Below are 27923 nucleotides of genomic sequence, written 5' to 3' on the forward strand. Positions count from 1 at the left end.
AAGTCTGTGCTCTTCGTTCACTGAGAACATGCTCTCGGTACGGGAGGAGGTGGCCATGTAATGATGAGCTCCAGGTCTGACTGCCTGCAGGCTCAAAATGAGGTATCAGTGGCCTCACTGCCCAATGTGGCGTCACTGCCCAATCCTCTTCCAGCATTACCTATTTTGCTGAATGATACCCACTTGCCCAAGCCAAAAATGAAGGCATTCCACTGCACCCAATCTCCTTAAATACTCCTTGAACCTACTCACTTCTCTCAAATCCTACTGTCACTATCCCAGACACTGTCCTAGTTCATGCTGTCACTGGCTCTGGCCTGAGCTGTTGAAGCAGCCAAATCAGACTCCCTGGCTCCAATCTTGTTCCCTTCATTCAATGGTGGTCTTTTTAAAACAAAGTCTCCGTCCTTAAACCCTCCAGCAGCATCCCACTGCTCTTGAGATGAAGTCCCAGCTTCATGACTCAAGCTTCCTCCTGCAAACCTATTCCACCATCCAGCCTCGCTTTCAGTTCCTGGGAAATCAACTGCTCTTGTCTCATTCTTCCTAGTCATGCATGCTGTCTTGCAACCATCTGTCTAAACCCGCATGAATCTTTCAGGTTTCATCTGAATAATCATGACTTCCAGAAAACCAAGCCCGACCCCTTCTGTATGTTTCCTGCTCCATGCCAGTGGCTGCCTAGCCTGTTAAAACTCTAAACTCGGCCTACTTGTTCACCATATCTCCCGTACTGGCACAAAGCAGGACCCTGATGCATTTCCTTAAATGAATGAATGAAGACGTTTAGGCTCCATAAGTGGGAAAGGTCTATGTTTGTGTCCATGTGGGATGCACCTGGGGAGTGCTGACTGGTTATGTGGCAGGGTGTAGTAGAGATGTAAGCAATCTCTCCCCTGGACAGTGTTCCCGGCTGAGATGTGGTTGTAGCCAGTGTGTGGCCTTCTAACCTGGGGGCCTCTGGTGATTCATGAGAGACAGCCAGGTCTCCCACAGGTTTTGCTCTGCTCTGTCCAGGAGTTCCCTGAATCTGCAATGCCCACTCTGTCCTACAGCTTCCCTCTGCATGGATGTGTTTAAGAAAGGAACTAGATCCCCTTCACCTGCTCACAGTTTTAAGAACTGCATCAGATGAATGCCCTCTCCTGGGAAGCTGGGAATGTTGAGCTGGTGGTTAGATTTCTTTCATTCCTTGGAAGACGGTGTTAGATGAAGCGCAGGGATTTATATAGGCTGCTTTCAATGAAACAGCTGGAAAGGTGTGTTTCTTGAAGATAAATATCAATCAATTCCAAATGTTCTAAACCTTCTCTAATCTTGAGTCAGGCCAGAGGAATGAGAGACATTAATATAGCCAGAAAGGGCCTATCAAAACTGTAAACTCTATGACGCATTGATAAAACCTGGCGGTTTGATTCAGTTACCAAAACACAGGGCTGTCCCGGTCATCCTTGACGGTGTAATACTCCTTATCGGTTTCAATTGCTTTGGTTAAACCGAAGTCTCCAATTTTCACTTGGTGTTCACTCTCAACAAGGACATTTCTTGCTGCCAAGTCACGGTGAACATATTGCCGAGAACCCAAATAGTCCATCCCCTGAGAGAGAGAAGTAAAAGTCAAGCACATAAAGTCACTTTAGATTGTATTATCTATCACTTCATCAAAGAAAACAGAAATGTCATTTCATTCACATATCACTGACAATTTTTTTGGTTCTGACTTTTATGCAAGAGTATTAAGACCAAACTGATTCAAAGAAATATACATTAAAACAACCATATTTAAATCCATTGACTTTCTTAGTAGAGGCTGACTTTTCATCTAAATAATGCAGAGAAAGACAAACTTAGTATAATTATCATAAACTTTCCCACTTGGAGTCAAATTACAAACCAATTACCCAGGACAGAGCGCCTGATGTCTGAATCTGTAACATGCTGTCTTTATTTATTATTTATTTTTTACCTTACAAATCTGAACGGCATATTTTAGCTGCTGTTTGAGGTTAATTTTGTTCTTATTCTTTGGAAGATACTCCTTAAGGCTTCCCGAAGGCAGAAATTCCATGATGAGCTTAATACCATTTCCTCCTGTTTAGAAAAAAACACCCATCAGTCTGAGGCTGCCAAATGAGGGAACCGTGGGAGAGGCAAGGGCACAGGATCTGAGACAGAGGCCCTGAGGTGATGTCAGCTTCACCCCTTCATCACAGGCATGTTACTTGACCTCTTATGCCTCAGGATCCTCAGCAGTGAATGGAGATGGTAACACTGGTGTACCTACCTCACAGGCATAAGCACTTACTGAGATAACAGAGTGCTCTGTAAACCACAGGCAAATGATCACTTTCAAAAATTATCAGCTCACTGTCAATTTCACTACCATGAGTAGATACTGGCTTGCAAATAAGATACAATTATTAGTAAATATTACTTGCCACTTTGATTTAGACAACTAGAAAATGAAATACCCTGGCTAGTATTGGATCAGAACAGGGAAGTGGGTGGAGGTGGAGTAGGAATCAGTTTCATAAGGCATAAGTGCAAGTGACGTGGAGAGACAGTGCTGGAGCCAGCCCCTGGATGGAGGGGGCCTGGGTGGCGTCCTCAGGAGCCCTGCAGCTGCTGAAGGATTTGACAGTACATATGACTTAGAAGCCTTGAGAGTGTGGGAACTACCAGCTAGCATGTCAGATGCCCAGATAAGGCCACGGGCTGCCTGTTCTGCACTGGTCTTCATGACCCTAGACAGTCACCAAATCTTTAAACCGGACCCCGGCCTTGCGCAACATACCGTCTTCCGTGCAGATTCCTTTGTACTTCACAATGTTCTCATGATAGAGGTTCCTTAAGATCTCGATTTCCTTTTTCAGATCAGCTATGTGGTTACCTCCACTCTCAGGCTTCAGAGATTTGACAGCCACCTGCTCCCCTGTATTGTCCCCTTCGGGGTCATACCTGCAGAGCTCAACCTTCCCAAAGTGGCCCTGGAGGGAAAGATGCATGTGCTGTTATCAAGGAAGCCCCAGCGTAGGCCACAGAACACAGAGAAGTCTTGCTGCTCACAGCCTGAGGGCCAGGGGTTCTCGCCGTCTGGCCTTGCAGGCAGAAGCCTCTCACCTGGACTGTACCTGCTCACTACAGCCCCCGTGCTCTCTTGGCCTCAAAATCTGTCCCCTCCGTTACTAAGACAAGGAAAGTAGCAGGTGACGATGAACCAACTCATCAGTCCCAGCTTCTATGAACATGTAACCCACAGGAAATGAAGGTTATTTCTGGACCTGCAGGACAACTGTGCCGTTCTCTGAAAGCTCTGGGCTCACATTACAGGACAGGCCCCACAGCATGGCTGAAAAGAGCAAGAGCATGAGGAGTCTTTAGAAGACGTGAGATCAGGTTCCAGCCAAGCCACCTGACAGTGACAGGGGTGGCCAAGTTCCCTAATCTGAGCTGGCTCCTGATGTACTCACTGTATACAGAAACTGGCCTCAGGGATGGTGGGGGAAAGTAAGGATGCCATGCTTCTGACAATGCCTGGCACAGAGGCTGGCACACAGCAGATCCTGGAGATGTATCAAGTCTGTTTCATTAACCAGACTATAGAACATCTGTATAAAGACACAAATCTCAGTAGCTTCTCTAGTCACAATTAACTGTTTGGAAGCTCCCATTTAAGGTCCAAAGAAAAGCTGGTATTTTATTTTGGGATTCTGTGCAATAAAGCTATCCCTCCTTTAAAGAGCCTTACAGGGCTGGGTGTGGTGGCTCATGCCTGTAATCCCAGCACTTTGGGAGGCCTCCTTGCTTGAGGCCAGGAGTTTCAGAGCAGCCTAGGCAACACAGCAAGACCCTATTTCTACAAGAAAAAATAAAAAAAAATTAGCCAGCATGGGGGCATGTGCCTGTAGTTCCAGCTACTCAGGAGGCTGAGGCAGGAAGATTGCTTGAGCCTGGGAAGTTGAGCTGCAGTGAGCTATGACCATACTACTGCACTCCAGCCTGGGACACAGAGTGAGACCCTGTCTCTTGGGGCAGGAGAAAAAGAAAGAAGCTTACAGGATATATATGCCCAGGAAAGTCAGAGGCAGAGATTTTCCTATTCCACCATATCTATACCTACTCCCCCATCTACCCCTCTTTCCATTCTCTTCTGTCCTGTAGAGAAAAATCAAGTCTCTCAAGGGAGCTGCCCAGAGTCCCGTGTGCATACACAAGTGTGCACGCAGGCGGTGACATGCATTCCGTCCGTGCCCTGGTGTCACATGGAGAAAAACACAATCCCTTGTGATGAAAGTGGCCCCCAAATGCAGTAAGGTGCTTTCGCTCATGGACCTGGCCCCAGAATGAAAAAGGATGGAGAGAAGCTGTACGTGCAGACAGAGGCGCTGTGAATGGCGGAGGGCTCTGCCGTCAGGAGCAAGAAGCACGGGTGTAACTTACCTCTCCCAAGTCACGGATCCTCTTTAGGAAGCGCTTCTCAAAATGCGTGGGGTCCACTTCAGTTGCTGGCTTTTTTTCTGAAACAATATCTGGATCTAACAGAAGAGAAAAGAAAATAGAGTGAAAGGCAGGCAATTGCCAGGGACTGCCACCCAGGCTCCTGTTTCTCCCCAGGCTGCGTTAAAGCAGCACATGGCAGGTCTTACTCTGCTCTTCAAGCTTATTAATGTCTCTCATGATGGCTCGAAAGAAGGGCCTCTGATTGGGGTCGTAGTTCATGCAGCGGGTCATGAGGTCAGCCAGCTCCTTACATGATGGTGTCACTGGCCTGCACCGGCTTTCATAGAATCTCTCTTTCTGAAACAAGAGGGGCACATGGAAGAAACCAAAGGAACCACCTACAAACTTCTCAGCCGCAGGTCAGATGGAAGTGCCAATTCCTCATTCGATTCTCAACATCTCCACTTACAGGTAAGTTTCATAAATGTTTGTTACTGTTGCCTTCCTCTTGGAAGGGGAAATCACAGTCCTAATACTGAATAATCCAAATTCAAGGAGACTGGGCACTATAGCCCAGTCCCAAAAGGCTTCATTCAAGTAAAGGCATGCAACCTTTCTGGAATACAACTGGGCAACATGTAAAAAATCTTCAGATTCTTCAAACCCTCTGATGCATTAATTTCAATGACTGAATGACTCAGAAATAAATCAGATATGAACAAACATTTATGTATAAGGATGTTCCCTGCAGAATTAGATAGAACACTGGAAATCTGAAAACTTAAATGCCAACTATAAATTTAGTCAAGTAAATTAAACAAAACAACTCTTACGTTAAATTTTTAAAAATTATGATTTTATCTCACAGGAAAGCCCTCACAGTATTAAATGAAAAAACTCAGAATTTTATATAACTCTATCTAGCATGGCCCCAATTTTGTTTAAAAAAGAGAGATACAAACAGGCTGGAAGACAAAATGCCAAAGTGTTAACAGTGGTCAGGGATGACAAGAATGCAGTGATTGCTATTTTCTTTTTTTAACAGTTTCATTTTAAAAATTTTCTTCAACTGTTTATTACTTTAAACTTTAGAAACAAAGAACTTATGCTACTTTTGGAAGACGAAGTGAAACCACTGCATTCCAGTTTCTACTTTCTAGCTGGACTCCAAGGGTACTAAGTTCCTCTCTGGTCCCCGTGGGCCCTGGGGTGGGGTGGGGTGGGCAGGCCCCAGAGGACAGGGAGGAGGGAGGACTAGAATTAAGGAGCTGAGAGCTGCTCTCGTCCTTGAGTGTCACTCACACATCGCTGCGGCAGTGCAGCCTGCAGAAAGGCCATCTAACCCAAGGGGACTTAGGTAGAGAGAGACCCCTATTTTATTAAAGATATGGGTCCTTCCTTACACCACCCTGTATGCTGTTCAGCCTGGGGAACGCAGCACGTGCTCGATAAACACTGACTGATGACAAAGGGTATGTTGTTTCATTTCCAAGGATTCAAGGAAGTTAAAAATAAAAATGAATTTCCCAAAAGCCTAGGCTGAAAATTCCAAATAGCAGATCTGTAGATCCGATGGTTTCCCCGCGGTTTAAGATCCTTTCCCAAGTCCTGCACCATCTTTAACTGGCAAGTCATAGAGGTTCTACCTCTTCAATATCTCCCACCATGCACTCTGGACTCCCGCTGCCATTTCCGGATGTGGGGCTCTCACTGCTGAGAGCCTCGGGGCCCTTGTCTCCCTCCAGGTGTCTCCTCTGTCTATCCCAGCTACTGCATCCAGGATAACATCCCAAGGCCAACCTCCAAGCCCCTCCCTCCTCCACCCAAATCCTGCCTTGTCCCAGGCCACCCCCAGGAAGATGTAGGCTCTGCAGCCTGAAATCAGGGACTTTAAACATCTGAACCCAAATGGCCTTTCCCACCTGATCACTGTTACTCCTTTCCCCATTCCAGATACTCAAGGCCAGGCACACCAAACTACCCAGGCTCCTGGCACAGCACTGAAACCAGGCTCTCACAGCCGAAACTGATGGTTGCCCCCTCTAAACATATGGAGCACATTCCAATTACAGTCACTGAGATGAAGGGACAGTGGTCTTTCATTGTGATTTTTACTACTTTACCCCTTTGGAGTCAGAGTCTCTACTTCTTCCACAGGTACATCTGGAGGACAGGTCCACACCTCACCTGTTTTGCATTCTAGCTGAGGAACCCAGGTGAGTGGGGCTACCTGAGTCTCAGTTACCTGATCTGTCAAATAAGGGTAATGACACCCTCCTACCTAATTTACAGGGCTCTTAGGGTGACACTTTCAGGTATTCTTTCTGGAATTCTTACCATTGTTATTTTAGCCTAAATCCCTACCATACCTTAAGGCCCTCAAGGGAAGGCAAGGCCTCTATCTTATTTTATTGTGAACCCCCAGCCTTTCCCTAGCTTGATGCCTAATACAACATAGGAACTCCATACATATTTGCGTGTTAATTTTGCTGAATAACAGGCACTTAAAATCTCAGATAAATAATACTATAACATCTACTGAGCTTGTACTGTATGCCTATCACTCTCTCTGCATTCTTTAATCTTCACAAAAACCCTACAAGGAGTTACTGATTATCCCCATTTTACAGATGATGAAACTAAGGCTCACGGAAGTTCAGTTACATTTGTGAGGTCACACACCCAGTAGGCCTGTGAAGAGATTCAAACCCATGCCCGTCTCTTCCCACAGTGCCAGGCTTCCGACAACTCCTGGGAAGTCCACGAGCGCCTGAAAGCCCTCACTTGCCTCATACCCTGGGAAACACCTGCTCACCTCAATCAGTGTCTTGTCTTTCAAGGGGATCTCGCCATTGTAGCAGATTTCCCAGAGCGTAGTTCCAAAGCTCCACTTGTCAGCAGCCACACTCAGGTTCTTGGAGTCCTCAACACACTCGGGAGCAATCCACGGGATTCGTTCAATGCACTCTGGAAGACAACAGACACACTGACAGAGCAGTTTCTAGGATCTCCCGGGGATTTAATTACTGTCACTGCAGCCAGAACAGTGAGCCAATGAAGGAACTACTTCAAGCAGTGTGTCCAAACGTGGCCCATGGCCACATGAGTCCCATGGGGGTTCTGCAGGCGTGCAGGCCTCCAAGCCTCACCCAGCACTTCTGATACATCAATCTGGGTCACAGCCAGCAGACGGGTCCTTGCCTCCAAGCTCCCCAGAAGGGTCGTGTGGAGCCAGGCTTCTGAAGCCCTGGCCTCAGGATCAGCAAAACATCCCAGGGTGGGGGCCATCACCCAGGGCAGGGGACGAAAGGGGGCTTGTTCAAGGGCTTAAGAGAAGGCAGGAGATCAAGACCATCCTGGCCAATATGGTGAAACCGTCTCTACTAAAATTTAAAAAAAAAAAAAAAGACTCTCTAAAAGCAGACCAACCCCAGCCCAGCCCTTCTCCCTGCTGACTTGCCCCAACTCAGGATGGGGCCAGAGGGAAGAGAGGGGAGACACACCTTGCCTAGACAGCACCGTAATGGGGATGCCAGGGTCACTGAGCTTGATGAACGGACCACACTCGCTGTCGATGCCCTCACGGGCCAGGAGGAGGTTTTTAGTACACACATTTCCATGGACCAGGTCTTTATCTTCCTGCAGAGTAAAAAGGGCAAGTTTAACCAGGCTGCTCCTTCCTGTACTCTATTTCCAACCCTGGTCCCTGAGGTCATCTCTTCCTACCTCCAGCTACAGCCAGATCCGGACAGCCTGGCCCTGCCACCAATCATCTGTGTGACTTAGGCACATCACAGGTGCCCCTCGGCTCCAGCTCCCTCATCACTGAATGTGGCTAAATAGTGGGGCGTATCTCACTGGGCTTCATGAGCATGACACTGATGAGAATCTGTGAAACGCCTGAACAGCTGAGCCATGGTGAGCACTCCACACGTGTCAGCTGCTACAGAGGCTGGCAGTTCACTCATTCACTCAACACCTACTACACTGCTTTCAGCCTTGCCATCTGCAGTATGCAGGTCGGTTCTCTGACATGCTAACATTTCCCACTAAACAGAACCATGGAGCACAGGGAACGGCCCCAAATGACCGTCTTCAGTAAGCACCAGGCACACCTTTGTCCAGCCACAGAGCCCTGGCCCCATGGAACCCAAGAACAGGCCCCTCCAGTTGCTTGGCTAGCACCTCCTTCCTGCCACCCCTCCCACAACACTCTGGTTTCTGGTGGGACCATTATGGACATCAGGACATTCTTACCAAGTAGCTCAGGGCACTGGCCAGCTGTTTGGCAACTTTGAATTTCCAGGGTGTAGTAAGGACATCGCTTTTCCGGTGCATGAAGAGATCCAGAGGACCCCCTTCCACAAACTCTTCCACCATGATATCTATAGGCACAAAAATAGCCATGTCTGGAACCTGGTCTATGGGACAGTCCTCTCCTTCATCCCCTTACAATAGCCCACTTTAGTGAACACTACTCAAGAGTACACAGATATCCTTGGGGGGTGCAAAGGTGCAGGGGCTTCAGAGCTGGAAAGGCCAAGTTCAACCCCAAGCTCTTCTTCTAAATGGGTGGCACTGAGCAAGTGACACTTCTCTGAGCCTCAATTCCCTCATCTGTAATAACAGATGGCGGCTCAATGTCACAAGGCATGGAAAGCCTTGGCAGAGGGCCTGACACAGAACAAGGGCTCTGGGAACAGCCGCCGCCACTGCTGCTGTTCTACAACACACTGCGATGCCGAGGTCAGGCCGCTCGCACGGCAAAACTTCCCTCTCCACAGGACTCCTGTGAGAGTACACCGAACAGCTCACATTGCCGGATTTCACAGGGAAGAAGTCACTTGGGGTTTAAAAAAAAAATCGTTCTTCTTCCAAACTTGTATGTCAGGAACTCAGCGGCCAAGGCCACCCCTCCATCTCAGTGTGCAGCAGCAGCCCAAGGGCCCACCAGCTCAGTGGCTTGACAACCAAGAAAGGGCCAAGCCTGCCTGCGGCTGAAAGGCAGGCCACTCCACTCGAGGGGCCAGCGTCTTGCTGCCCGTGGGGTGCGCTCACCTCGCTCACCTGCCCAGAGCTCCTGGAGCCTGACTCTTGGGGCCGTGACCTCATTTCACTCACCTCAGCCTCCCAGGTCTAGCACAGTGTAGAGTTCTTGCCAGCATTGACAAGAAACATTACACAAGTGAATGAAAAGCAATCGGTTTTAGTTCCACCTCCACTACTTACTTAAGCAAATGATCTGCTCCGTCCCTCAATCTCCTCAATCGCACAAAGAAAGGCAAGAAGTCTGGGCAACATGAGGGTGGGAAGAGCCCCTACCGTCTCCACAGCACCCAGGCTCCCCAGCTAGGCCACCCACCCCTTCAAAAGACAACACACTTACTCTCCACGTCGCGGACACAGACGCCATAGAGGTACACGATGTGTTTGTGGGAGACCTGTCTCATCATGCTGGCTGCCTCGAAGAAGGCCTGTAGGCAAGCAGGATACACGAATGTCTCAGGCCAGCCTCTAGGGGGCTGCTCCCCAGGGGCTCTGTTGAGGGAAAAGCCAGTGGACCCAGGGAAGCTCACCACTGTCGCCACCCCAGGCCCTGAACATCAATCCCCTGGCCTTGACTGTCCAGAGGCACTGCCAAGCCTTGTTCTCTGGGCCAATCTGGCAGGGATGTGAGATTTCTTTAGAAAACCTAACAGGATGCAGAGCAGGGCTGGTGGGAGAAGCTGGCTAAGAATTTTCCCACTGGATACTCATGCCCACCTCTCTCTCTTCCTTTCAGCTCTGGGAAATACCCATGTTTAGCACTATGCTGGAACAAAGGGAAAATGAAGGCAGCCAATCTCTGCTCAATATTTGACTGTGTCACTCTAACAGTCTGTGGGATCCTGGGTGAGTCCTTTTACTCCTCTGGGCTTTAATTTTCCAGACTGTGCGTTGAGAGCCATGGACTGTATCAGGAACTTTGAACCATTTGGCCAGTCCTGGGGCTCCACAGCATGGCCACCTGGACCTGTCCTTAGGAAAGGTGGGGGGTGGGGGTGGAAGGGAGGGAATGGGATGAGTGTGAGGAGCTGCTCAACCCACCTCACTCTACACACAGGGTCCACTAAGATCATATGTGGAGAAAAAATTGAGTAAAAGGCAAGTTTGAAAACCACTGGGCCACAAGAAGTGCAAGGGTTCTTCTCAACCCATCGTGATCCACTGGCTCTGGAAACGGGAGAGGGGAGGGGAGGAATTCAGAGGAAGACACTTGCCAGGGAAATATCCCTGTGGCTGGGGTCTAAGACTTTGAGGATCACTTTTATCTTCTTCTCTTCGGAAGTTCCTTCGTCATCCTTGTAATCCATCAGGGTCCCAGAGTAGATGTGTGTTCTCGTGCCTCTCCCAAGGTGCTCGCCCTGAGGGAGGAAGCAGAAGGCTGGGGTGACCTCTCTGTGCCCTGCAGTGATGGACCGTCTGGGAATGGCTCCTCAGTGGGAACATGGACGATCAGTGGGATGGGGCAAAGGCAAGAGGGCTCCCTGCCCCAGCTCATGGTCCCCAGCGCCTTGTCCTTGTCACGTCTCCTGAGAAAACAACAAGCTATTTGGCCAAACACAGTGGTGACATTTGCTGGGCCCCAGGAGACGGTCCTCCTACTCCCTAAATGGCTCCTTGCTTTCTACCCCCAGGACAGCCTCTGGCCAAAACACAGTCCTAACCTGTCAGGACACTGCAAACAGGGCCATCAACGGCCAGCCACATGGGTCCCACCCCAGGCCTCCAGAGAAGACTCAAGACAGGAGCCCCCAGGCAGCTCCTCTACTCACAGGCTGTGCTACCCTGTGAAGAGGCTTGCAAATCCCAGCTCTACTACCCGCTGGCCATGTGACATGGGGGCAATCTCTGCCCACTTTCTGCAAATGGAGGTAATAATGGTACTGACCTCATAGGGCTGTGATAAGAATCAAACCAGGAAATAGGGACAGAGGCTCCTGGTACAGACTCAGGCATACGGGGGGGGGGGGGTAGAAACCCATCTGGTGGGCCCATGTGTTATCTGAAGCCCTCTGGCACAGGTAGGCACAGTTTCTCACACTGGAACCATGTGTTTCCCATCCATCTATCCAGTGTGTGTGCTCATGTGTATGCATGCATGCTGGGATTTAAAGTTAGTGGTACAAAGTACACCGGCATTTGCCCTGGCAGCCTCACAGAGGAGATGGCAATGTGAAGATGATGGTGGAGACTGGGGCGATGTGTCCTGGATTTCCTGACATGTGAAAGGGAACAATACCCCCGGATGAGTGGCAGGAGGACTGAATGAGATGATCCGTGCAAAGCCCTGGCCGCACCATGATCTATTTCTGAGGACCCTTCCAGTTCAAGTTGCAATAATTCTGATTTTAAAATTCTTAATATTTGGAAATCGAAATGGGATTCACGAAACTTAGGCACTGTCAAGTTGTTGACATTAGCCCCATAAAACTTGTAAAATGAAGGTCCATTATTCTATTATTTGAGGACCCCCTGGAAATGCGGAAAATGGACTGTAGCTTATACCAAGGGAATCAGTCTTATCCCCCATAGGAACATACACCATTGTTAATCAGGTATATTAATTTGCACAAATGCCACCATTTGTCATCTGTCAGAGCCGAATGGCGATGCATCCACCCTGTCTGCTGTATCCTGGCAAGGTCTTTGGCTATTCATTAAAGTTGCATCTGTCATGAAGTGATCCATCAAGGTTATGGGAAGCTGTATTCCCAGAACATCCTGTAAAAGCCATATGCTTTCAGAATAATTGCTCTTCCCGTGGCCAAGTCATGATACCATATGCTGTCAGGATTCTGCAGGGCCCCACAAAGGCCCATATGGCCCACTTCAGCCTCCTCTGATGCTGTTCCCTCCACCTTGCCTAGCTACTTGAGCTCATCCTCCAGGATGAGACCCTGCTTACCCCCCAGACAGGGTCTCACTCTATCACCCAGGCTGGAGTGCAGTAGCACAATCATGGTTCACTGCAACCTCAAACTCCTGGCCTTATGCAATCCTTCCAACTCAGCCTCCTGAGTACCTGGGACTATAGCTGCATACCACTACGCACAGCTAACTTTCTCATTTTTATTTTTAGTAGAGATGGGATCTCATTGTGTTGCCCAGGCTGGTCTTGAACTCCTAGGCTCAAGCGATCCTCCCACCTTGGCCTCTCAAAGTGCTGGGACTACAGGTGTGAGCCACTGTGCCTGGTCTGGGACTCTGCTTTGATATCACTTCCTCCAGGAAGCCATCTCTGTCCTCTTAAGATTAGGTCCACATCCTCCTGTACTTCCCTACCTTGGAACTTGACTCTTGCGAATGTGATTACCCCCTCAAAACAGACAGGAGCCTGCTGAGGCAGCAATCGTGCATAGCACGTGTAATGCTTGATCTCTGTTGGCTAAGTGGATGTGGAAGGTATGGAGGATGGTGGTTACCTGCTTGGAGGCTTGAGGGGAGGGAAAAGAGGCAGGCCCCACGGACTATGTAAGTTCTACACAGAAAAGAGGCTATGAAACTGTGGCTCTGGCGACTGTAATCTCAGGACATAGCTCTGACACCACAAGAGGAATAGAGAACAATGATGGGCCTTTGGTGAAGAAATGTACCACGATGGAAGTGAGGCAGTTTAGCTGTAGATTTCCACTCCCTCAATCTCTACCCAACAATCTCAGGGACTCACTGAAAAAGGTAAAGTAACAAACCCCTGTGTGCCACTCTCCCCGGGCTCCTTCACAGCAGGCAGCTTCCGCCTCACCCTCCAACACCCCTAAGGTGCTGCCATCTCCCCAGGTGGTGAGTGGCACCGTGCTTGCTTCCCTCCAAGGCTGCCACACCATCTCCCTGATACCCCAATGCGTGGCTCTATGCAACAGGGCCGCAGTGCAGCGGCAGAATAGAAAGTGGGCTTTCCCTGGGTCTCACACCACCAGCAACAGCTCCAGGGCAGCCCCTGTAGATTCCAGACAAAAAGGCCTCCAAAGGCTGGGATCTGTTTCTCCAGATAGCTCTCCTTCAGGCCTAGACTGTGCATGTCCTCTTGTCCCCTCCCTGTGTTCTCTCCTCCCCAGCTCTGCTCCTTCTGGAAGTATCATCAGAAAGTGCAGGACTGAACTCTGGAGGTGCTCTGTCACACAGCCTGCTGCAGGCAGCGAGGGGTGACGGCCATGCTCCCCTGTGGAGAGCCACCTCCTGCCCTGCCACCCCCTCAGCATTCCCTCACCACAGAAGGTTCCTGCAGTTCTAGGGAACCCCAGAAGGCCTGACCAAACCACTTTCCTCAAAACATGTCTCTGAGGAGCGTCAGCAACGGTGAGGAGGATGGAGGCACTGGTTGTATGGTTTTTGCCATCAAAGGAAAGTCTCCCTGTTCTTTTTCTACTAAGATTTCCCCAAACACAGCCTTCCTTGCCCCAGATCCCCAGGCTGCTCCACCGCAGGGAGGCAGGACCACAGCCGGCCCACACCCTGCAGCCGTGACTCACCTGCACCAGATCCTTCTTGAAGATCCGATCAAAACTCAACTGGCTCATGGGGTAGACGGGCTGCCACTCCTGGGCTTTCTTAGTAGCCACCAGCAGGTTGGAGATTTCTGTGGAAGAGATTGGAGGAGTCTGAGCACAGCACCCAAGATCTGAGTTCCCGGACAGTCAGCGTCTACTGAGCCGGGGCCGTGGGACCCGTGTGCAGGCACTTGCTGCTTCAGTCATTCAACAAGTGCTTACTGAACAGGCACATGGCTCCTACCCTCCAGGAGCTCACAGGGTGATGACAGAGCCAAAACTCCCAAATCACCAATTAAATGGAAAGCTACAATTTGTTCAGCTCCTCTAAAGAACAGGTGTGTGGTGCTCCAAGGTTGGTACAGCAAGATCTGTTCTGGTAAGAAAGGTCAGAAACAGTTTCCCCAACGAAATTAAAATTTTAAATGTAGGACTGGAAACCAAAAGAAGTCAGAAACTGTGTCCATCTTATTTTCTGCTCCACCTCCACAGCCCGGTACATAGCAGGCACTCAATTATTATTTGTTAAATGTGTGAATGAATGACTGGCGTCTTTCTAAAGATGAGAGCTATGGAAGGAAGAAGCAGTACCCAGGCCCAGGGCATGACAGGAACCAGAGGAGGTGAACAAACACTGGTTTTGAGCCAGAAGATCAGGGCAGGTGACCCAGAACAGTGCCCTATCTGAAGCTCCTGGTACGAGCGGTGCCTGACACGGAGGAGGCGCTTACCAAATGCCCCCTCAATGTGCAGGTTTAAGTAGACTATCCTCCAGATTCTACTGATTCAAACAGAAACCCAACACATTATTAAATCCTCCAGGCCAGGAAATCCACAATCCACAGAAATCATCTTTTCCGCCATGAAACTACTGCAAGGAACGAGGTTATCGTAAGGCAAGAAGGGACCTTCCAGATCCTGACTAGCAGGGAAAGTATTCCGGGAATCCCTGAAGACTTGTGTCTATTCATCAATTTTATTAACTGAAGCAGGAATATTAGGAAAATGACAAAGAACATGCATTTCCCTTCACTTCCTCTTTCCTACACTACAAGACAACGACGAGTTAGGGGAGAAAATGAAGTCCTGATTCCTAGACTGGAACAGAAGGAAGTTCCTAAAAGAACATCTGTAAAAACAGCCATAACCCACGGAGGCCACCACACACACCGCTGGGAGGCAATGGTTGCTGAGTGCCGGGTCCCTGCACAGGGCCACGTCTCTAAACCTCGCTATCCCTCAGGACAGGGCGTTCTTTTCCTTTCTAATTTTTTAAGCTCACATACTCCGATTGCTTTCTCTGTGCCAGCCGCTGTTCTGTGAGCAACATACACATTAACTCCTTTGTCTTATGACAATCCTATGGAATACACAGTATTCTTATCCCCATTTTATAGATGAGAAAAGAGATTCCAAGAGATTAATTGGCCCAAGGCCACGCAGTTCATAATCTTAGGATTCACACTGAAGTCAGAGATGGCTCTAGTCTCTACCCTTCCCACAACATACCTGGCCCTAATCGGGAGAACAAATGTGGGTGCCAGAAACAGGGCTCAGGGAGAGGCTCCCCTTGTTCTCATATCCTGGGCACTCCTTTCTCCAGAGGCTGTTCCCTCCATACCGTTTTCCTGACTCTACCCTGTTACCTGGGGAAAATCCGATTCAGAGGCAACTCAGGCTCAACTCAACTCAGGAGAAAAGGCATCAAGAAGGGGCCCCGTGGCTGGTGTCTGCAGGCAAGAGGCCAGGCAGCAGAGCCACTTGGGAAATGAGAGAGGGGAATGGAACCGAAGCCATTTATGGACTATTCTTTGCATGGGCACTTCGGGGAACATGGCACCAGGGTCAACAATGTGAATGGGGGAAGCCACAGTGCCTCCATGAAGGTGTTTCCTCACTAGAAAAATGGGGGCCACAGCTGTGTCCCTCATAGGTTACCGTGTGGATGAATGGGATGACGCAAGGCAAGGGCTGCCTTCAGCGCCTGATATGGAGTAAAACGCTCCCTGACTGGTTGCCACCGTGATTATGACTGGCATTACATCTTAGTCACTATTACCATCCTTCCTGTATCATCCGGGTTCCAGAGCCCTGGGCAGTGGACTGCAGAAGTCCTCAGTATCAGAGCTGACTGCACAGATGAGGATTTAAAAGGACCGGTGGAAAACGGGCCCAGGAGCCCCCTGGGTCGTTATGGAGCTCTCCACATGGCCTCCCTCAGACTTGGAGATGGACAGTGGAGCTGCACACAGGACCCAGGACCAGAGATGCGGGACCTGCTGAGCCATCACGCCCACTCTGAGTGGCCTCCTGCTTTTTCATTTTGCTTTTTATTTATCCCATGAAGAGTTTCTTAGTTGCATTTTCAAGTGAGAAACCCAGATCAGGGTCTGGCTATCAAAACCCCGTGGTTAGGAGGGCAGAGGAGCTGAAGAACCCAACACAACATTCTCATGTCTAATCTTCACGATTTCACCACTTCTCTAATTTACAGATGGCAGAAGGAAGAGAGAGAGCTCTGGGGGACCTATCTAAGGAAGCCTCACACACAGGCCTTATTCTTACTCTCCCAAGGTCAGAACTGGTCCTTGCTCTAAAGTCCTAGGCTGATGGCTAGTCCAAATCCCCACTCATCCTCTGCCTAAGTGATCTTGGGTATGTATAATTGGGATAACAACACATTCTGGGTTATTGTGAGGACTAAATGACTTACAACATGAAAGATCTCCAAACAATGCCTGGCAAATTGTAAGCCCTGCTCACATGATAGGAACCGTTCTTATTAATTATTGCTACTATTATTCCTACTACCTATACTACTAGCTACATGGCCTTGAGCAAGTCACTTACCATGTCTTAAGTCTCAATTTCATCACGTTTGTAATATCTACGAAAAGCTACTGTGTAGATGAAATAAACAAGGTAGGCACACAAACTGCCTGGGCCATAGTAGGCACTCACCATCCAGCAGCTCCTGCTACCTGGTTCACCTGACAGGCATTATTCACGCTGATTCCGTGCTGGGCACTCTCCTCTCCTCCCCACAAGCCCACAGAGAGGTGAGTGAGACTCAGGTCCTGTCTTAAGAGCCCACGGTCAGGTGGGAAAGGCAACAGGAAACACATTCAGCACTGAGTTTCAGGAGCCTCAACTGGGGTTCGTTCCAGTGTGTTGCTGTGAATAAATAGGGCTGTTGGGCTTTAAGGTTTGAACTCACTCTGAGGTCTCACAGTCAAGTGGCAGATGTGTTTTTACCTTTGCGGAAAATCCTCAAGCATGAAAACAAAGGCTGCAGTTATTCTCTGAGCCTGGCAGGAAACCCTATCTGATCAAGAACACAAGTCCTTCCTCTTTCACCAAGTTCAGTGACGAGCCCCTTGCTGAGACCAAAAACTGATTCAAACATCAAGAACCCAGGTCCCTTTCTATCCTGGTGCTGCTTCCTCTGCCCACCCCTGGTGGTGTGTGGGTTCATAGACACGTTCACTTGGAAGAACAAGATGTGTCCCAGATAAAGACTCCTCAGAGGGTCTTCCTCTGACACTCATGGGGCCTCAGTGGCAACTGTGCTGCTCCTTCTCTGAGGCCTTCCTCCTTCTAAGGGAAGAACCTGACATGTGCAGGGCAGCATCTTGAGGTGAGGACAGCAAAATCAACAGTTCTCAAGACCTAGGGCACACGGGTTAGGCCTGGCCCTCAAGCCCCTCTTTGATGCTGACCTTTGATGAGACCCACTTCGCTCTTCTGGGCCTCAAGTTTCTCATCTGTAAAATAAGACAGTTGACTGTGTGACCTCTATGTGTCTTCCCAGTCCTCACATTCTAAGAGACAAATCCACCTGCAGAACATCAGTGACACTGTTCAAGAGGCTTAACAAGGAACAGCTGAGTGGCTCACCCCTTGGATCCATTTCACTCCCTGATCCTCCCTGGCCCCCATGGCCTGCAGGATAAAGACCCAGCTCCATGGCACAGCACCCAAGGCCCCCACACCCTAAGCTCAGCCTCACCTGCCCCTCCCTTCCACCTTCACCTTCATGGTAGCCCCCACCTGTGCCTCTGTTTGCACATGCTGCGATGCCCTGACCGCACTGGCAACCTCCCACTCATCCTCCCACACTCAGTTCAAGACTGCCTCCTCTATGCAGCCCCCTGTGCTATGGAACTCAGGGATTTTGATCATCCCTTTCTGTTTGACTCCAGGGTATGATATCTATGTCGGTTAAAACACCCATCACAAACTGCAGTGGCCTCATTCACCTGTAACACTGGCATTAGACTGGAAACCCCCAGAGAGCAGGGACTGGGCCTTACACATTTCTGATTGTTTGCATCTGATATAGTTCTTGGCCCACAAAAGATGTACCAGGAGTCTCTCTCAGATAAATAAACCAGTGACAGGAGACCTCTCAAGGCATTTTATCTTAAGGAAGAAAGAAGTTATTTTCTGCTTACTAATGCTGAGCATGCCTCTTTCTGCAGCCTAATGAGATGCTGAGAAAGGTATATGCCTCTTCTATAGACAATGCTCACACTCAAGGGACTGGATGTGAGTTGGGCACAGAAGTGTAATAAAACTCAATAAAGAACACCTAGAAACTGTGGGGAGGGTCCACTTGGTTTAAGCCAGCCAGCGTGTTTTGGTCGATCTGAGTCTCAGCACATTACTGATGGGATATAGCCTGGCTCTGGCATGGGGAGACGAACCTCGGGGCTTGGGCTGGCAGCAGCGTTTCAACATGAAGCTGATGTTATCCGTGCGCAGGATCTGCTTCTTGAGGTGGCTCATGAGGTCTCCCAAGCTGGGGAAGCTGCGGTCCGAACCATGCAGGCTGTAGCGGCCCTTCTGCACCTCGATCTGAAAGTTCTTGAACTGCTTCTGGGCACCCTGCCCCTGCTATTCAGAAAATGACCAGAAATTAAATGTTTAAAATGGGGTCAGGCGTGGATATATAAGACATTAACATTAGGGGAAGCTGCATGAAGAGTACGGAGAAATTCTGCACCATCTCTGTAACATTTCTGTAAATCTAAAATTAGTCAAAAATAAGGTTTATTATCAATAAATAATCCAACCAACAACTAAATAATAAAACAAGGTCCAGGAGAAGGTAGTGACAAAAGGGAGTTAATACTATAGCAGACACAGTAGCTATTTCTACAAAAGCATCACTTGGTTTTTCACCTGTAAGATAAAGTTCATGAAAATCCAACCTCATAGGATTGTTGCTACACTTATATAACGTGGTGTTTTGAAAAACTTAGTAAGCACTTTATAAAGTCCAGCAAATATTATGTATGAGGTATATCATTATGATGGCAAAATTTCTCAAGGAACCGCCTCAAACTGAGCCCTGCCAGGCCATGTCTCTACTTGAGAAGAACCACACTGGGAGCTGGTGTTCAGTGTCTGACCCAGGTCTGGGACACTGTGGTGCCAGATAGGAGGTATAAGCAGTTTTCCTTCATGGACTCTTTTTGTACAAACTAAACTATTTTAGTGGTAAAAAATGAGGGCCAGAAAGACTTACTTAAGGTGTAAACTAGGAGACGATATTCAAAATCTCAGTTACTTCAACTGTACAATGGGATTAGTACAATGGGATTAGGTAGGTACTTCAACTGTACCTACCTAATATGGCTATTACAAGGCTTAAACAAGCACAAGTAGGTACAATGCTTGGCACAGGGTCTGGTGGGCCACAGTGAGTGGTGGGAGTAATCATTTCTATGACTGCTGTTTTCCCTGGGTGATGCGACATTGTTAGGGACTCATGGACACTCTTGGTACTGTACAGGCCAATTCCACTTCAGGAGGGGGCTGGGCTGTCTCATGCACTCCTCCATCGTAAACACATTAAGCTTCCTCCAATGACTGATGAATAGACGGCAAGCATCCTGGAAAGGCAACGAGCCTGACAAGCTCTGAGCCATGGAGCCCCGAGGCCCAGCTGTTCGGGAAGAGCCTGGGCAGGTGGTGGTGTCCCTGCATTGCCTCATCCAGGACACTTGGCAGCGCTGCTTCCTTCCGCCCTTTCCTCCTCCCATTCTTGACTGAGTTCAGCCCCAGGGGTTCACCAGTGAGCTTGTCCTTCCTGCGTCTGCCCTCCGTGCCAAAGGCCCCTCCATGTCCCAGGTCTCCCCATGCATGTGGAGCCTAATCAGTACTGATTAAAGTGTATTGATGTAAAGTATTTTGTAAAACTCACTGTCTTTTAAAATATTCCACTTTGTATTTTTTTAAATTACATGATAACAAAGGCATTTGTGGTCTAGTGAGGGGAAGTCAGTAATTCTGGCGAATATCTTAGCCATCAGAATGTGTCTCACATCATCCCCAGCTTCAGCTATGCTTCAATCACTAAAAGACATCTCTATTCATTGTTCTAAGATGAGGGGGCAATTTGTTAAAGTGTCTGAAGCTACCATTTGGAAAAAACTGTGTTAGGCCATGTGGATGAAGTGGCATTTGGGTGCTGGTTTGTACCAGTGAATGCTGTAGACAGGCATAGCTCTGGGTCTGAGATGATGTTGGCACTGAGTCTAAATAAACCACTCTAAATAACGACACTATACTTTCTAAGTGTTGGGTTTGAATTGGTTTTCTGGTCATGTTCCATCTTCCAGAGCCATGGGGGACCCCCACCATGGGTCCCATGAAGGAAGAAGGAAAGGGCCCTACAGGGGAAGGATGTAGGGGTCTGGCTGCTGGGGAGCGGTCTCCTTTTGAGAGCAGGGGCCCTTGCCTGACCTCCCAGGAATCTCCTCAGAGACCGAGGCTTTTCAATTCCACCCTGCAAAGGGTGGTTCTGTCTGCAGCAGCTCCTGAACCAGGCTACACTGGACACCTCATGGCTGTATGGCCTGGTCCAAGCCAGTGTCCTGACTGACCTCAGACTTCTCAAAGCAGGTGACGGTCATGAGGATGTTGTCAAAGTCGGTGCAGCTCCACCTCAGCACGTACATCCCCTCCTCGCTTCCTTCTTGCCGCAATTTATTGATGGCATATTCTGTACTAGAGGGAGAAGTAGGCAAAGGGAAAAAGAGCTCACACCAAACAGCACAGTGAACCCCTGGGCTACCCACTCTCCTGAGCTGCCTCAAGTGTTAACAGCCCCATCACACTATCTGCCCAGGATCCTAAAATCCCCTCTGATGCCATCCACGAGCATAGTGGAAATACCGAGTGGCCTCAGGACTGATGAAGTCGCCAAGGTTGAGAAGAGGATTCAGCCTCCTGCCCAAGGCAGTGAGCCCTGCTTGTCCCCACGTTCCCCACATTCCCCACAGACATCGTCTCCAGCTCGAGACAGAAGAGCCTCTCTGGAGGCTGGTGATGAGGAGCTGCCATGCCTCCCCTCCACCCCCAGCCAGCCCAGCGGGAGCACAGACCTCATGGGGGTGGGAACTGGAGGCCGTGTTGTTTATTGTTGTATCCCCATGGGCTCACACTGAGTGAATACATCAGTGAGGACTGGACAGATGTCAGTAGGAACAGACCTGTCTTACACTTCTTTGTATCCCCAGGACCAGTGAGTCCTGGCATGTAGAGGGCAGTGAACACTGGCTGAATACATCCCTGCATGAGGTTACTAGCACCTGGTGAGTGCTGCTTGCTAAGTACTGGTGAGAGAGGGCTGCCATGGTTCATGTGTTTCCAGAGGCAGGGACATTACGTACCTTCTAACTGCGCCATGCCTTTGCATGTGCTGACCTCTCATCTGGGTACCCTTTCCCCGCATTAAGGCCTGGCAAGCCGTCATTGATTCTTTGTTTTAACCAGATATGAATGCCACCTACTCTAAGCAGGCTCCTTAGGCAATGAATGTCAGCATCCCATCAAACATGAAATATCCATTCATTCAACGAATACTCACTGAGGGCCTACAATGTGCCAAGCCCTGTGTGTGTTAAGAAAGCAGAGAGCAATGCAGCCCCAGCCTTTGGGAAGCTCATATTCTAGGAGGTGAGGGTAGTCAGACCAGGAACAAATGTTATGTTATGTAAATAAACACAGTATCTCAGGAGGTAACGACTGCTACTGAAGGAAAATAAGGCAGAGTGCAGCAGCCAACATGGATGGAGAAGGGAAAGAGGTATGATTTTATATAAGGTGGTCAAGGAAGACTTCACGGATAAGGTGATATCTGACTAGCACCTGAAGGAAGTGGAGGCTGTGCAGATTCTGGAGGAAGGGCATTCTGGGCCAAGGGAAGAGCGAGTGCCTGGGCCCTGAAGCACAACCATGGCTGGGACATTGGCAGAAGACGCTTTTCGAATGCACAACCCCTTGCTCTGCCATTCTTTGTGTGTCTGTTTCCCTATGAGTCTGTGAGCCTCTCAAGGCCAGGGCCATGTGACTACTAAGCTACCTGTCCACAAGGTAGCCGGAAGAGGGAAAAAGGTGAGAAGCACATCATGTGGAAGGTGGCAGAAGAGATGCTTCCCCAGATATTCTGTGGTCTGAAAAGAGAGGCTCAGAAGAAACACAGCAGCTGGCTGTTTTCCTTTGCCTGAAGGGCTGTCATATGTAAGAGAAAGTCAACAGAATCCCTGTTGTCTCAAAAGGCAGAATTCAAGTGAGTAGACAGAAGTTACAGAGAAGTCAACTACAGCTCCATATCAGAAAGGTATGTACATATCTCACAGTCAGAGCTCGAATCCATGGGCTGCCTCATACATTGCCCATCACCAGAGGTATTTGAGCACAGGCTGCCAGTTCTGAGATGCAGGTGGGACAAGACATCCCACACAGCCCTTCTGGCCTTAAGGCTGTATCACCCTCACGGTCCCCACTGTTCACCTGGCACCTTGGGACAAGCTGACTGACAATTCCATTTACTATACTGTCTGATGCTGAGATCTTCATATGATCTTTCTTTTTCTTCTTTTATATATTTTAGAGATGGGATCTTGCTATGTTGCCCAGGCTAGAATGGAACTCCTGAGCTCAAGTGATCCTCCCACCTCAGTCTCTCAAGGAGCTGAAACTACAGGCACATGGCAGCATGCTCAGCTGTGTTCTTCAATTGCCCACATTGTTTGACACAGCAAGAAATCACAAAGGGTAGTACTTCTTGATCAGCTATGAAGAGGTGAGAGGGTTAAACTATGAGGAGAGATCCACATAAAGAAGTAGCGTTGAGGGGCTGCTGCAAAAAGGATGGTAGGAGATTACAGGAAGGCCTGACCAGAGCTTGGACAGCAGGGAGGAAAGGAGGACAGCCAACAAGTACCAGGCAGCATGGTCAACTGGCCTGACCTAAACAATGATGACATGCCCCGTCACTAAAACATGGGCTCTCTGCACACCAAAGGCAATTGAAAAGGTTCTAGGACCAACCAGATTGGACCATGACAGCCATTCTGTATGTTGTGGACGATCAACGGGGGGGCCACGTCGGTGCAGAGGTAATGATGGGCGTCTGCGGTGAGCCGGAAGTAGCCATCTACCAGTGACACAAAGGACAAGGCCTCCTCATGGGAAGAGAGCTTCAGTTCCTATTGAGAGAGAAGAAATCCCCATGGTTACATCATGTCTCTATCAGCTTAAGCAGCTGACTCTATAGGGAGGTACACGGTGAGAAGATTTTTATAACCCAGTGGGAACCTCAAAGGGAAAACCTTTTCATCAATACTAAATATACCCCTTGTGTTTGTTTATTTATTTATTTATTTATTTATTTATTTATTTATTTATTTTAAGATGGGGTTTCACTCTGTCACCCAGGCTGGAGTGCAGTGGCAAGATCTTGGCTCACTGCAACCTCCACCTCCTGGGTCCAAGCGATTTTTCTGCCTCAGCCTCCCAAGTAGCTGGAATTACAGGCACCTGCCACCACGCCTGGCTAACTTCTGTATTTTTAGTAGATACGGGGTTTCACCATGTTGGCCAGACTGGTCTTGAACTCCCGACCTCGAGTGATCTCCCACCTTGGTCTCCCAAAGTGCTGGGATTACAGCCGTGAGCCACTGCGCCCAGTCTCCCTTGCATTTACATAGGACTTTCACTGTTCAACACATTTTCCCATCTATTATCTCAAACTATCAGATGAGGTTAGTGTATGTGTGCACATGTGTGTGTGTGTGTGTGTGTGTGTGTGTGTGTGTGTGTGTGTGTGTTGCGGGTGACGTGGTGGGGGAGGCTGTGGCAGGCAGGGAGACATGCAGAGAAGCTGTCCCCCGGGTCCAGACGGGAGAAGAGGAAGCCTGAATCAAGGTGACAGAGGCATAAAAGTAGAGGTGGGAAGGGGCAGAGCATGCACCCTGATCTTGGCACTAAACAGTGACTGGCTGAATCAGCATTATTCCTGCTTGGGAGAAAAGAAACAGAGGCAGTGTGGTTCATCTCAGAGCAGACCTGCTCTATAAGGTGAAACTCCTGGATTTTAATCTAGGAATAATCCCAGGCCCAGTGAAGAGGTTGCTAGATTAAGCCTAGGGAGCTCTGAGAGCTGGAGGGAGCAGCGCGTCTTACTCAGAGTGGGAAGGGGCAAAGGCACCTGTGGAGAAGGAGGGAGGGGCTTTCCATCAAGGGAGGTGTTGTGAAAGACACCTGTGTTGTAGATAAGGGGTACTTTTGTCTTGATCACTGATCCCTGAAGAGACTGCCCATTTAACAGGAACTATGAGGTCAATCAAGAACGTTTCCCGGCAAGGGAAGGTATGCAAAAGCTGTGATTTGGAGCTTTGACTCACAAAAAACATTAAAAAGCATCTGAGGCTTTAAAAAAGAGCAAAATGACTTTCATAGCCTGTAGAAAGGAGAGGCAGCTGATAGACACGAGAGGACAGTGAAGGGAAAAAGGAGCAGGGGGGACAAGCCACTCGGCAGGAGAGAGGTCAGGGGCCTAGTGCAGCTGTGATGGCGAAGGAAGCATGCCTGGGGCTACGAGCAAGGAGGCCTGGAGAGGGCAGGGTCACCACAGGAATGGTGCCTTAGGAAAGAAACAACACTGAGCACGCTGCCTTGCGGGTGTGACCAGGCACCCACCTGTGGATATCCCTGAAGAGCAAATTCAAGATGCTCTGGAACAAGGGGTAGGCTGGCCTGGGCAGCCCCTCACCCAGCCACATGATAAGCAAGACCACATCTGCACTTACGTTTCCTGAGAGCAGGAGTCTAAACAGAAATGGGGATGCCAAGGAGATGCAGAGAGAAGTGACTGATACATCAAGGTCTGACTTGACAACATGCTGGTATCAGGGTTTCTTCAAAGTACTGCCTGATTAAAGGGCTTGGAAATCCCACGGCTGGGAAGGGACAATGAGGGCATGAGATTCTAAACAGGCAGCATGGAGCAGTGGTCAACCCTCAGCTCAGGCTCCAGAGCCAGCTGCTCTGGGTTCAAATCGCAGCCTCGCCACCTGCTAGTAGGGTTATGCATATGGAATCATCATTTTTATAGGTCAAAATGGTCAAATATTGGTAATTTCAAATATTTTAACCTAACAGCTGTCTGACCTTGGACAGGTTACTTAACCTCTTTGTGCCTCAGTTTCCCCCTAACATACCCACTCATAGGGTTGACATGAAAATTAAAAGAGGTGATATTTGTGAAGTGCTCAGAATAGGAAGTGTCTGACAATAGTAAGGGCTAGCGTGGTAAAGAAAAACCAACTAATGGAGGTATCAAGTATTTCTTTCTTCCTGACGTCCTCCTGCTCCCTCCACAGCACTGTAGCCTGGCATAGTCACTGGCCCATGTGGCCAGGGTGAGCTCTGACTTACATGATGGGTGCACCAACTTGCGTTGGTGCTAGACTTGACTGTGTCAGTCAGGACAGGACAGGATGGGGCAGGCTCATAAAACGTGCACCAAGCATGCATCATGTTGAAAAGCCAGATCACGGACATGTCGGCCTCCCCCTCACTCCCTTCAGGGTCTCTGGGGGATGATAATGCCTTAGAAACCAAAGCAACACAGGTAAAATGCACAGGCAGACACCAGACAGAGCTGGGCAAGTGCCTGCCACTTTCTCCCTAAGTGACCCTGTGCAAGATCCCATGTCTCTTGATTAGTCTCAGATTCCTCATTTCAAAGTAGAGCTGATGCTCGGTCCTCTAAGGTTCTCATAAGGACTAAGACAAGACACAGGCACAGCATATAACACGGGGCCTAATATCCAGGATGCAGCATATAACACGGGTACCCTATCCAGGATGCAGCATATAACACGGGGCCTATTATCCAGGATGCAGCATATAACATGGGGCCTAATATCCAGGATGTGCTCCATAAACAGCGCTTATTTTCTCGCTCCATTTCGCACCTTTCTACTAACGTCCATCTGAGCTCTTCTACTTCTCTCTTCACTTTGTTTTTACTATATTTTTCTAATAAAATTAATGTATGTTTTTTGTTTAAAAAAAAAGGAGGGGAGAATAAGAAAGTTAAAACCATTCATAATGCCACCATAAATAAGTAGCTGTTAATATTTGATTATTTTTCTAACAGCATGTGTATATACAAGGATACCTATTGGTATTTTGAACAAAATTGGTCCCATTCTATAGGTAAAGTTTTGTATCCTGCTTTTTTCCCTGACCCTTTTTTCCAGGTCATTAAAAAATTCAGCAATCTGACTACCTAATGTTCTGCTACTCAGGCAAATTGTGATTTATTTTCCTATTCTCCTATTATTGTATATTTAAGTTATTTTCAGAATTTTGACACTTTAAATACTAGTGGAATGAACATTCTTATTCATAAACTACAACCTGCCTCTCACATCGTTTCTGGAAGATAGATTCGTTCTCTAGATTCCTGAACAGAGGGATATATAAATATTTTCAAGGCTGTTAACAGGTTGCCAAACTGTTTTCCAAAAGGTTATACCAGAAAGACAAGTTATTCTGAATACAAGAGAGTGACTGCCCTAAACCGTATCACCAGGCTCTTCCTCAGCACTGAGCGTTATCCTTGTGACATGGTATCTGCCACATTTTGGCAGAATGTGGCCTTTCCTGGTGTTGGTTCCACTCACCTGAAGAGTGCTCACTGTCTCACCAGCCGCTCTCTCTGCATGCTGTTGGCTGTGACTTCCCCTGACACAAACAGGTTTATTTTGGCAGAGTTCCCACTTCCTGCTTGTTTAGATTATGTCCTCAAGTGATACCAAAAAAGAGGAAGTGAGATTAAACACCCCTTCCTCTGTCCGAGAGTCACTGGGGTGTGCCTGACACCACATTGATGACTGCCACTGTGGCCGAGGCTCGCTTGAGGGCAACGCAGGGCTTCCTGCTTTGCACTTCAGCTCAGCAGAGAGGCCGTGCCGGAGCCCTTGGGAGGAAACACTGACATTCGCTGGTTTTCTTTTCCTTCAAATCCACTAGCTTTGTGAATTAAATATTGATGCTGAGGTATATTTGGGAGGGAAGCAAATCCTAAGTCGGATTCACATTTCTGAGACCAAAGAAAGGCACTGGAATGTATCGGTGTAACTTTAAAACACTGATAATGCCTTGGTAATAGGAACTTTTTGGCTTCAATAAGAAAATCCTATTTTCTCTTTAGGACAGGAACTTTGAAAATCATGTGCTACAGAACGGAACTCAGCAATTCTCCCTCTCATCACCAGATCCAAACTTAAGAGCTTCTGGGACAAACTTACCATTTTCTTGTTGTCCTGCTTGTTAATGCTGACCACAGACTCCTTTATTACAATGTGAGTGATTTCAGGGAAGTAAGAAAAATTGTTCCACTCTTCCCGGATCTTGTTTTTCTCCTCATCCTTCTTGTGTTTATTTTCCAGTTTTTTCCGCTTCAGTTTATTTTTTTCCTTTTCAACAGAAACAACCTGATAAGATACATGAAAGGGACAGAGTTAAGTTGCTTTCTTCTTTTTCTGTTGGTAAAAGGTCAATGCTGCTGGCAAACCTCTGCAGGGCCTAGGCCCAAGGAGGAGAAAGCCAGCTCGTCTGGACTTGCAGAAGGACTGGGGGAGTTGGCAC

At 48.5% G+C, this 27923-nt stretch overlaps 1 protein-coding gene across 7 annotated transcripts in view; it reads right to left on the reverse strand.

Moving 5' to 3' along the window:
• JAK1 (Janus kinase 1) overlaps positions 1-27923 on the reverse strand; it is a 235297-nt gene that overhangs the window by 3538 nt on the left and 203836 nt on the right. For 6 of the 7 annotated variants that reach the window (XM_025379172.1, XM_025379200.1, XM_025379180.1 and 3 more), the window contains 15 exons: positions 27584-27769; positions 23313-23470; positions 20861-20984; positions 18677-18866; positions 13953-14059; positions 10701-10844; positions 9827-9914; positions 8698-8825; positions 7944-8079; positions 7256-7407; positions 4647-4797; positions 4441-4535; positions 2795-2987; positions 1967-2091; positions 1425-1597 (listed from right to left, as the gene is read on the reverse strand). In XM_025379172.1, the coding sequence (XP_025234957.1) occupies positions 1425-1597; positions 1967-2091; positions 2795-2987; positions 4441-4535; positions 4647-4797; positions 7256-7407; positions 7944-8079; positions 8698-8825; positions 9827-9914; positions 10701-10844; positions 13953-14059; positions 18677-18866; positions 20861-20984; positions 23313-23470; positions 27584-27769 (2150 nt within the window). The remainder of the gene's footprint in view (positions 1-1424; positions 1598-1966; positions 2092-2794; positions 2988-4440; positions 4536-4646; positions 4798-7255; positions 7408-7943; positions 8080-8697; positions 8826-9826; positions 9915-10700; positions 10845-13952; positions 14060-18676; positions 18867-20860; positions 20985-23312; positions 23471-27583; positions 27770-27923) is intronic. The other variant, XM_025379209.1, reaches the window with a different exon arrangement.

The sequence above is a fragment of the Theropithecus gelada genome, chromosome 1, assembly GCF_003255815.1.
Source record: "Theropithecus gelada isolate Dixy chromosome 1, Tgel_1.0, whole genome shotgun sequence".
In the NCBI taxonomy this organism is placed as follows: Eukaryota; Metazoa; Chordata; class Mammalia; order Primates; family Cercopithecidae; genus Theropithecus; species Theropithecus gelada.